This window comes from Schistocerca serialis, chromosome 1, assembly GCF_023864345.2.
Source record: "Schistocerca serialis cubense isolate TAMUIC-IGC-003099 chromosome 1, iqSchSeri2.2, whole genome shotgun sequence".
Lineage (NCBI taxonomy): Eukaryota > Metazoa > Arthropoda > Insecta > Orthoptera > Acrididae > Schistocerca > Schistocerca serialis.
In genome coordinates, this window is record NC_064638.1 from 712,506,627 (window position 1) to 712,518,695 (window position 12,069).

At 45.6% G+C, this 12,069-nt stretch overlaps 1 protein-coding gene across 1 annotated transcript in view; it reads right to left on the bottom strand.

Annotated features, from left to right (window-relative positions):
* Window positions 1-12,069, bottom strand: part of LOC126481134 (uncharacterized) — a 177,319-nt gene that overhangs the window by 101,589 nt on the left and 63,661 nt on the right. Inside the window, exon 4 of the mRNA XM_050104688.1 lies at window positions 10,295-10,384. Within this exon, the coding sequence (XP_049960645.1) occupies window positions 10,295-10,384 (90 nt within the window). The remainder of the gene's footprint in view (window positions 1-10,294; window positions 10,385-12,069) is intronic.

Consider the following 12,069-nt stretch of genomic DNA (forward strand, 5'->3'; position numbering starts at 1 on the left):
TTATTTCTTCTTGTTCCACTTCATTTCTTCATCTATCTGATATCTTCAAGATCTTTTACTCTTTCCACAAACATCTTTGTTAAATTTTCTCCCTTTGGTACAGGACAAAATAATTTCCATTTTCCAAAGTGAGGAGCATGGTTGTTTAATGAGGTCAACCTGACCACCCTTCTCATGACAGCCACCACAGATAAAATTTGTATTTAAGTGAATCTATTGTTATATGTAACTGATCTTTATTTCAATTTTTTTGTGTCATGTGAGCGATGTGGCAAACAGAAACAGACCAACCATTGTTGCTGCATTTCAGGCAGAGCCAGTCATCCAGAATTAAGAAACAACAGCCAGTGTACATCAGAAAATGGATAAGTGATGTCGTACTACATTGCCCACTGAAACTTCCTGGCAGATTAAAACTATGTGCCGGACCGAGACTCGAACTCCGGACCTTTGCCTTTCGCGGGCAAGTGCTCTAACAACTGAGCTACCCAAGCATGACTCATGTCCCGTCCTCACAGCTTTACTTCTGCCAGTACCTTGTCTCCTACCTTCCAAACTTTACAGAAGCTCTCCTGCGAACCTTGCAGAACTAACACTCCTGAAAGAAAGGATATTGCAGAGACATGGCTTAGCCACAGCCTGGGGGATGTTTCAATCTGAGAACTTTGGCCACTATTGATAACAGTTAGAAAAACATATTTGTTGTTTATCAACACACAAAACTATCAGAAAAAGTTCACTACCTTCTTGTTTGTTATGAAGTCAACATATTCTGTTTTTGTATGTGTCACTTATGAGTTAAATGCTATGCTAAATTATTTGAAATAGTGGCAGTTGATGCACAATATACCAGTGACTGTTTGCTGTAACTTTTATTTACGGTGATATTGCATGGCTATTTGCAAGACATTATTGAGACCCTATTATGTGAAGTTGTGGGAACATATATGCTAAAGTTCCAATAAGAGAAGATAGGTAACACTGATTAATAGGACATATTATAGCAATGTAAATTCTATAGCTCACTGATTCTAAAACTGATATTGATAAAAAATCTGTGAAGTTTGAAATAAATTCACCGAGTTATAAAATGAAAGGCTGTATTTGCCCAACCACAAGATGAAAAATTTTTCCAAATTCATCATTTGAAAAATACAAAGTCATCTTACTTTTACAGATACAACTGTTGTTCCTTAGGTCAAAATTCTCTCGTTATGTAATAGCTTGGTACAGGGGGTGTGTCACATTTAGATATGAAGCTTTGGCAATAGGCTGTCCTCCTACATTAAAAATATGGTCCAGATTGCAGTAGCCACCAGAAAGATTGCGGGAGGCGCACATCGGCACGGCGCGTCACGGACGGTAGTTGCCGCAAGTAGAGTCCCGTCCACCAGAGGGCACGCGAGAATTCGGCCACGACCTCTGCCAGCGCAACAACAACAACAACAACAACAACTCAGGCAGCACGGGCTGTGCCCGGTCAGTTCACATCAGGCATGCCTAGGACACAGTCCCGGTCTACGCTAAGTGAAGTGCGACGTAAAACGTGAACAGTGTTACTACACAATTGGCGACGAGTAGGGTCGTTCTTTCGCATGTTGCGTCGTTGTTCCGGTTTCACAGCTTATCCACGGCATGGAGGATTTAGTGCGGGTTTTGGTTGAGGAGCAGACGGAGCTCATGGCCACCATGAAACAAGTGCTTCTGGCTTTGCTCTCCAGGCAGTCTGCTCCAGCGCCGTTCCCTTCTCCCTTTCCCCCGTATGACGAGACGGCGAAGGATTGGGACGCATATGAACATCGCCTTCGGCAGCATTTCCTGGCGTTTCATGTTGCCGATGCGGAGGTATGTCGTGCTCTTTTCTTGTCTTGGATATCTCCCTCGCAGTATCAAGTTTTGCAGCAGCTAGCGCCGTTGCAGGAGCCCTTGTCCTTGTCTTTTGACGCATTGTGTTCCTTGCTGTCTCCATATTATCGCCGCCGCACGCATGTTGTGGCGGCTAGGATCGAGTTCTATCAATGCAAGAAACAGCCCCATCAGTCTTACCGGGCGTGGGCCGTTACCCTGCACGGTCTTAGTCGCAAGTGTCATTTTGTCACGGAGCAGTCGCGAGAGTCGTATGCCCACGTTATGGTGCGCGACGTCATTGTTCGTTCGGCCCCTGATAGGGAGGTCCGGCAACGGCCCTGCAGTTAGAAGACCCTTCCCTTGAGGAAGTCCTGTCCATTGCTCAATCTTATGAAGTCTCTCACGCCGCAGGTCAACAGTTGGAAGCGTGGTGCAACGTCGCGGCGGTTCAGGGCGCGCAGCCACGTCCACTGCGTCCGGGGTGGACGACGTGCGAGCGGTACTATCCGGCCGTTATGGCTGCTCCCTCATGGCGCATAAACAGAGTTCGGGCCGCCGGCCCCTGTGTGTCGTGCTATATACATCATGATCGGTTGGAGTGCGCCCAGCGTTGGGCCGTTTGTCGCAAATGTAATACAAAAGGACACATTGCTAAAGTTTGCCGCTCGGCCTCAAAAGAATCGAAGGAAACAGTTACAGAGGACATAAGACGTTGACATTCAGGAAGTTTCATCGGGCCAGGCTCCGACGCATCGGCACACTAACTCTTTATTGAGGTGTCGGTTCGGTCGCGCCGATTACAACTGGAAGTAGATACGGGCAGGTCAGTTTCTTTGTTGAATGCACAAACTTACTCCGACCTTGGGTCGCCCCCGTTGGCGCCAGTTTACCGGCGTCTACGCGGTTATGGTAAACAGTTCATTCCCCTACTGGGTCAATTCACTACCAACGTGACTCGTCACTCGGCCTATTAATTTTATTGTTGTCAGTGATGCGAGCTCCGCTAACCTTTTTGGCTTGGATGCTTTTCAAGTTTTCGGTTTTTCTATCACTGACACCATACAGTTGGTCTCCGAAGACGTTCATTATCACTCATTAGAATCTTTGATCTCTGACTTTCCGGATATCTTTGAGGAGGGCCTGGGGCGTATTTCAGACTTTGAAGCTCACTTAATGTTGAAGTCGTCGGCTCGCCCGCGTTTTCTACGCGCGAGGCAGATCCCTTGGCTCTCCGCCCTCAGGTAAAAGAAGAGCTAGACTGGCTGACAGCCCTACGGGTCGTTCTTCCCATTTCTTCTAGTGAGTGGGCTTTGCCCCTCGTTATTGTCAGGAGACCTTCGGGAAAATTACGTCTTTGTGGCGATTTCAAGGCCACCATTAATTCCCAATTGGTGGTGGACACCTATCCTTTGCCTCGTGCTGATGAATTGTTCTCCGCCGTGGCGGGAGGCCAATATTTTTCGAAAATCGATCTTTTGGAGGCTTATCATCAGATACCTATTGATGAGGACTCCAAACGGCTGGCAGTTGTCAACACCTCGTTTGGCCTTTACCAATACCAGCGGTTGGCCTTCGGAATATCCAGTGCCCCGGCGATATTCCAGCGTTATCTTGAGCACGTCACATCGACAATCCCTCATTGTATTAATTACCTGGACGACATAATTGTCATGGGCCGCAGCACGAAGGAACACTTGCACGACCTCCGCACCCTCTTTCTCAAATTCAGGTCCGTGGGCTTGCGTTGCAACCTGCGTAAGTCAAACTTCTACCAACTGTCCATTGAGTATGTGGGCTACACAATCTCTCGGCACGGCGTCCAGCTACTAGGAAGTTTGGTCCAAGATATCATCAACCTTCCGCGGTCCTCTTCGCTGAAGGGGTTACAAGCTTTTTTAGCAACATTGCCTATTACCACCGGTTCATTCCCAGGGCTTCCACCATCGCCCGCCCCCTGTACTGCCTTCTGTGCAAGGGTGTTCCTTTTGATTGGTCGCCTGCATGCGAGCGAGCGTTCCCCTCGTTGAAGGGCCTCCTCACAGCAGCGCCTTGTTTGGCTACATTTGACCCCAATAAGCCGTTGGTCCTAGCTACAGATGCTTCGCAGTATGGGGGAGGGGGCGGTCCTGGCCTATCGCAACGCGGATGGCTCCGAGCAGCCACTGGCGTTTGCGTCTAAAACTCTTAGTCCTGCACAGGCCCATTACTCCCAGGTGGGAAAAAGAGGCTTTGGCCATTGTCTACGCTGTTACCAAGTTTCACCCTTTCTTGTATGGCACGAAGTTTCAGTTAATCACTGACCATAAGCCGTTAATATCGTTATTTGGCCCCACCTCTCATATTCTGGATAGGGTGGCCCACAGACTACTGTGCTGGGCCTTGTTCCTCTCTAAGTACCATTATGACATTCATTTTCGCCCTGCCGGACAGCATGCCAACGCAGACGCTCTTTCCTGTCTTCTGGTAGGCCCGGATCCTAAGTTCGATTGAGAGGAGATTATGTGTTTTCATTTGGATGTGGCGTCCCGCCAAGCGGTTGATGGCTTCCCGATCACTAGTTCTACAGATACCAGGGAAACGGCAGCTGACCCGGTTCTTCGGCAAGTAGTTCGCCTCATTCAGCAGGGGTGGTCATACCGACCTCCAGGCCGGGCCTCGGACCCTCTTCGTAATTATTTTGTTCTACGAGACCGCCTCGCCGTCTTGGAAGGAGTTCTCCTTCTGGCTACCGATGATACAGCTCCTCGCGTGGTTGTTCCTGCAAGTTTGCAAAGGGAAGTCCTCACGTTATTATGTAAGGGGCACTGGGGTGTTTCCCATACTAAAACCTTGGCTCGCAGACATGTGTACTGGCCCGGTATTGACAGAGAGATTGAGCAGTTAGTGGCCGCCTGTTCCCAGTGTGCGAGCCAACAGGCAACTCCCAGGTCAGCGTTCTCTTCATGGCCGCCTGCAACCCAGGCATGGGAACGTGTTCACATCGATTTTGCGGGCCCGTTTCTCAATGGCTTTTGGCTCATTATCATTGATGCTTATTCCCGATTTCCATATGTGGTTCGCTGCTCCTCAACCACTTCAGAAGTTGCAATCAAGGCACTAGCAAAAATCTTTTCTGTGGAAGGCCTGCAAGTCACCCTGGTCTCGGACAATGGAACTCAGTTTATTTCGCAGACCTTCCAGGATTTTTGTAGGCGCTTTAGTATTCGGCACGTTTGCTCTCCCCCCTTTCATCCACAATCGAATGGGGAAGCTAAGCGCATGGTGCACACATTTAAGACGCAGATGAAAAAGTATGTGCACAAATTTCCTGCGGAGAAGGTGTTGACGTTTTTCCTGACGGCATACCGGACCACACCAATTGGAAAATGCAGCCCTGCAGAGCTCCTCCACGGGCGCCTACCTAGGACTCTGCTGCACCTCCTCCGGCCCAGACCTCACCAGTCTTCACAAAATGGAGTACCCGGCTTTCCACCGGGTATGTCGGTCTGGGCACGTCGGTTTGGTCGCAATCCATGTTGGATACCGGCAGTGGTCCTGCGCCGAAATGGCCGCCGCCTCTATACCTTGCAGACAGGGGACCGGGAGGTACGTCGTCACCAAAATCAGCCACGTCCACGTTTGGGCACCCACCATCCGACCCCTCGGGCACCGGCTTCCCCATTGCCGACACCTGTGTTGGTTTCTCCGGGGACACTACCACCCCTCCCCCCAGTGATTCCACCGCACTGCGATGGCTCTCAGCCTTGGCAGCCTCCAGTAGTTCCAGCACCGGCATCGCCATCGTTAATGATGCCCCAGCGGGAGCCAGCCCCCCTCGCAGGCCCGGTTTGTCAGGAGGCTGGTTCACCTGTGGTTGTCCCTTCCCCATCGTCCCCGCCACTGGGTCTTGCCCCTCCCGGGGTGGACCAGGATCCGGAGTTCGACGGCCTGTCTTCTGTTCTGTCCCGGGCTCCGGTGGTGGGACGACGGGGGCCTCTTCGTGTGGGTCACTTCCAGCCGTATTCGAAGGTTCCGGCTCGAGGGTTGGCAGATCCCCTCGACTCCAGCCTTCCGATGGACGTGGAGGTCATCGCTCCTGCACGATGCTCCACCTTCCGATGCAGTGGATCACAGTGGCTTAACCCCCCAAAGGAGGAGTGCAGTGGCCACCAGAAAGATCGCAGGAGGCGCACAGCGGCACGGCGCGCCATGGACGGTAGATGCCGCAAGTAGAGTCCCGTCCACCAGAGGGCACGCGAGAATTCGGCCGCGACCTCTGCCAGCGCAACAACAACAACAACAACAACAACAACAACTCAGGCAGCACGGGCTGTGCCCGGTCAGTTCACATCGGGCATGCCTAGGACACAGTCCCGGTCTACGCTAAGTGAAGTGCGACGTAAAACGTGAACAGTGTTACTACACAGATTGTTGTTATTCTGATTGATTACAATATTTAAATAGCATTTACAGTCAATGTTCTCACAAAATATTTGTTATTTTTGTGCAATTAAAGCTTAAAAATCATTAAATATAAATATCTGGTCACGTGATTGAAAACGCTCTGTTGTTGGCTGATGCTCTCATGACATTACAGGATAGGAGTAAGACGAAGCTATATGTGTGTTATAACAGGATTAGCCGAGGTTATGAGGTTTTTACCTACTTTTCTGCAAACAGTTTAGCTATTAAGTGATGGAAAACTCAGTTACAACTTTTAAGTAAAACTAAAAGGAATTTTGTGAACACTGATAGTGGAAGTCTTGCAAAAATTGATGCAGTTATGCTCCACCCATTTCAAGTGACGGTATGTGTGACGACGGACATTCTTTTCCCTGCTCCTGGCAACATTATTAAACTTGCTCGAAACTAAGGAATTGTCGAATTTTTGCAAATGGGTCCATATATTAAAACTAAGATTGTCAACTATCAGTCATGAGCTGCGACCTAAAGCACAATAAAATTATTCTTGGCAAAACTTTGTACTGATTTCCTCCATCGAAGACACCCAGCAGAGAGCCTATTTCTAGCAGGCATTCTGTGGCACAATGGATAATGCATCTGACTGCAGAGAAAGAGGTGAAGTGTTTGAATCCTGGAAGTGTTATATATTTTTAGAAGTTTTACATTAAATATAAAAATAGTGTTAGCAACAACTGATTGCAGCTGTTGTTTCAATTGTGGGATGTATTATGCAGGGTGTTACAAAAAGGTACGGCCAAACTTTCAGGAAACATTCCTCACACACAAAGAAAGAAAATATGTTATGTGGACATGTGTCCGGAAACGCTTACTTTCCATTTTAGAGCTCATTTTATTACTTCTCTTCAAATCACATTAATCATGGAATGGAAACACACAGCAACAGAACATACCAGCGTGACTTCAAACACTTTGGTACAGGAAATGTTCAAAATGTCCTCCGTTAGCGAGGATACATGCATCCACCCTCCGTCGCATGGAATCCCTGATGCGCTGATGCAGCCCTGGAAAATGGCTTATTGTATCACAGCCGTCCACAATATGAGTACGAAGAGCCTCTACATTTGGTACCGGGGTTGCGTAGACTTGAGCTTTCAAATGCTCCCATAAATGAAAGTCAAGAGGGTTGACGTCAGGAGAGCGTGGAGGCCATGGAATTGGTCCGCCTCTACCAATCCATCAGTCACCGAATCTGTTGTTGAGAAGCGTACGAACACTTCGACTGAAATGTCCAGGAGCTCCATCGTGCATGAACCACATGTTGTGTCGCACTTGTAAAGGCACATGTTCTAGCAGCACAGGAAGAGTATCCTGTATGAAATCATGACAACGTGCTCCATTGAGCGTAGGTGGAAGAACATACTGACAAAACTAAAATGAGCTCTAACATGGAAATTAAGTGTTTCCGGGCACATGTCCACACATTTTTTCTTTGTCTGTGTGTGAGGAATGTTTCCTGAAAGTTTGGCCGTACCTTTTTGTAACACCCTGTATATAGCTTCACATTAGTGTTAGTCTGAGAACTGGACAACGGAGCACAAACACATTTACTTTGCTTTTGGAAAGCACTGCTAAGTAGTGAAGATATCGCCATATGCCTAAAGTACAATGAGGTGTAGGATGATGAGGTTATATGGAGAGATATATAATGTGTACAACACGCAGGTGACACAGGCATAAGAGCTGTGATGTTAGTGAGAGTAAACTAACGTTGTAGTCTGAAGCAAACTTAGTTCATTTTTATTTAAGTTGAAGAAACTACAAAAGTTTAAACAATAAGAATCCTAGCTGGTCAGTACAAAGATAAAAACATTGTTTCTCATAAAGTAAAAAGTGTGTGGTCACATTAGATAGAAAATAGCTTTTTGAACATAAAGTGCGTGAATAGTGATTGCAAATGTAAGCACATATAAACAGCAAGGAAAATACAATAATATTATGTTTCTGATCGGTGTGGTGAAGTTCTGTGATTGTGATTTGGTTATCATATGAGATGAGTTTTAGTCGTTTTACAAATAAGTTAAAATGTTCTTTCATGTTAGATTCGAACCAGCGATCTATGGACATCAACTCATGTAATTCAGTGGTCTACCGCTGTAACAAGTGATCTACCGAAGCTTTTCCGCTGACTTTCAGTGGATCGCACAAGCTGCTGAACAGTATCAGTCAGTACAACCGATCAAGTATTAACATTCGGATGGGTTGGCTTCATAATCGAAAATCAATTTCAGATGCTGTAGAACGCAAATATTATGTGCAACACAACCTTCCTCTTCAGAATGGTATAATTTTATTGCATGCTCCTCTTGAACAAATGTGAGTCACAATTCCCGCATCACTGCAGCAACATGTTTTGGAACTGATATCCAGAAGACTTTGGGGAATCACTAGAACTAAGCAGTTGGCACAAGAGCACTGTACGTAGCCCGGGCTTGACAATCAGCTACAACATATGGTGGCCCACTGCTATGCTTGCACAGATAACCGGCAGCACTGCACCAGGAATTTTTAAAGTGGTCTCGATCTAACGGTCCTTGGCAATGCAACCCCAAAGATTTTGCTAGTCCTTTCTGGAAAACATGGTGGCTGATTATCACTGATGCATATAGTATATGATTTTGAAGGCCTTTTCTGGAACACATGGTGGATGGCCATCATTGATGCATCAGCACGTATCTATTTGTCATTTCCATGAATTTGACACTAGCACTAGCGGAGAAAGAGCTTCTGTCTTTTGTGTAGAAGGTTTGCCAGGAACAATTGTTTTGGACAATGGGCGACAGATTCTTTCATTGGAATTTTAACAGTTACGTCAACAAAATGGGATTCTTCATATGCGAATAACACTGTCCTCTCCTCAATTAAATGGTGAAGCCAGACATTTATTCACATTTTCAAGGCTCATATGTCCAAACTTGATGCCCCGCATTCAAGGGAAAATGCTCTGTTATTGTTTCTCATCACCTATCGTGCTCTGCCTTTTCGTAACACTTCGCTGGCAGATTTATTATATGGTCATTGTTACCACATTAGCTGCATATATTTAACCCTTCACAGCCTACTTTAGATGCCAACATCACAATGACGTTCCACACAATTAACAAAAAACGCCCACACTGCTGCCCAGGAACACTTTGCAAGTGCCCGACTTTCATGTGCATGCGTCATCAGATGACTCTGCCTTGGAGATTGACCCCTGTCCATCTATGCAGCCACTGCCTCGGCAACTGTTGCTATTCACAGTGAGGTCAGCCACGGACATCAAGTCTGCATCAGCCATATAGCATTTGGCATCCACAGCAGTGTCAATGTACCCATTTATGACGTTGGAGGGATGTGCTCCCTCCAGTTCTTTGGCAAATGTTCCTGGTGGTTTGCAAGGCAAATGTGGGGATGCAGGTCAGTTGGTGTGATCTGCCATTACACAACAGCCAACTCCATCAGCAATCATGGCACAGACCTCTCCCATGCTGTTGCCCGAACTAAAACTATGGGACAATAATGCCCCACCCACACACACACACACACACACACACACACACACACACACACACACACACACACACACACACCCAGAAGAGACATTTGAACTGGCTGCCACTGCTACTGAGGGTTGCACACCACCAAATGACACTGAATTCACATTGTATCTGCAATTGTGACTGGACCATGTGTCAGATTACTCTAGGGTCTCACTAAAAGACTTGCAGGGATACAAATCAATGTTGCTACTCTGACTGCTAGTGAATACTGTAATCTAGTACTAGTGGAACAGAGATATTTGAAAGAAATTCAAAGATGCAAAGTTATACATGCTTAATATTGTATATACTGTAAGGAAATATACTTATGTTTAAATCATTCTATAGTGTTCTCTTATAGAAAAAATTTGTTATGGAATTTTGTTTGTGTTGACTAACTCAGATTGCAACCTCAAAAGATGGAATCTAATTTTATTCATTAACTTGCCTGTAGTTTTTCTTACCTCCATTTCCTTTTCTGTGGCAAAAGCTCTGAACCTCGGGTTTCCTTTACCTTATTAATTGAATTATTTTGGTTTGAATTTCTGAGGCATCTGTGAGAAGAAAACATGGATAATTAATAAAGATGTTTAAACTAATTGTTACCCATGCAACAGGAACAAAATGTAATCCTTAGCAAAAATACTGTGCACAAAATGGCATGGAAGCATAGATCACGGTGTTATCAGTGCACTCGACAACACTGTGCCATTACTTGTAATACTAGCAATTAACCTTTAAGCTAGATGCAGTCCTCTAATCCTTTTAAACCAGATTTGCACAAATGTGCAGGTCACTTTGTATAATTATTTTCTGAATTTGCTTTCACTTCCCCATCGGTGAAAACATAATTACTGTTTTGAGAGTGTCACTTAAAACAGTTTTTCAAAAGTAAGCCTTAGTCCATAGGTTTGAAAAGTTTTGTAATCAGGTAATGGACTTCAGAATATACCACGGTGCTTCAAGAAACCTGGATGATGCAGGGCTGGGACTTAGTCCTTCTGTGGTTCTTTGGATATTACAGATCATTCCTTGTGGAAGCTACTTGTATTTTGACAGATATTTCACTACAATATCCTTGTTGGAGAAATCTGTTGACATGGAATATCATGGAACAGGATCAAATATAACAACCAGGATAGGAGTAAATTCCCATGATAATACAAAATCAAGAAGAGGAGAATCAGCATAGACTGTTCAAGGCGATTAAAAGACTGTTGAATTCACCCAGAACAGAAGCTGGATTAGTGGTAACACATTCATTCCATGTACCTCTGTTGTACGCAGATATAACCAGTCAATGGGGGTGGAGGAGGAGGGGGTGGTGGACCTCTGGGATCAACAAATGGAGTGTTACCAAAGTTGGTTTTGGGCCAGGAAATGGACTTTTATGAACATTCTCCAGTTCCTCAACTTGGTTTGAGTGAGCGGCTGGATGGAATACAGAATACCCGAAAAATGGCACAAAATTCCACAGAAAGATATTCAGGACAGAACCTGAGTTTGAGGCATTTGAAAGATTCAAATATTGCAATCCTCCCGCTCTTGTTCCTTGCAATGAGAAGAGATCAGATGGTTATGATCATTTCCTTGTCACTGATCATTAATTTCCCTATGAATGCTTAGGTTAACATCATGTAACAGAAAAACCAAAAACCATTGTAAAAAGTGTGTTTTGTATTTATATCTTTTGAGACACAAAAATTGTTTCAAGCAGTCACACAAAGAAGTACTGAGCTCTTGGTCTGTTATTGTCAATGATTTTTCAATTATTGTTTTCCAGCTACTTTAATTAATCACTTAAATTTCTATTTTAGTATGCACAGAAACCAATAACAAAGTACACAACGGTATATAGATAAGACAAGAACGCAGTTCATCTATCAACCACAGTCCTGTGCCTGTCCTAACAGGCCTCGGAGGGCCCATTGGTGCCAACCAATTGCCATGTCATCCTCAACAAATAGGCGTCACTGGATATGGATATAGAGAAGCATGTGGTTAGTATACCACTCTGCCAGCCACTGTCAGTTTTCGTGACCAGACTCACTACTTTTCAATCAAATAACTCCTCAGTTGGACTCACAAGGGTTGAGTGCACCTGACTTGCCAACAGCACTTGGCAACCCCAGATGGTCACCCATTCAAATGCTAGCCAAACCCAACAGCATTAACTTTGATCATCTGACAGGAGCTGTTGTTACCAATGAGGCAAGGGGGCTTCCTGTGTACTAGTGAA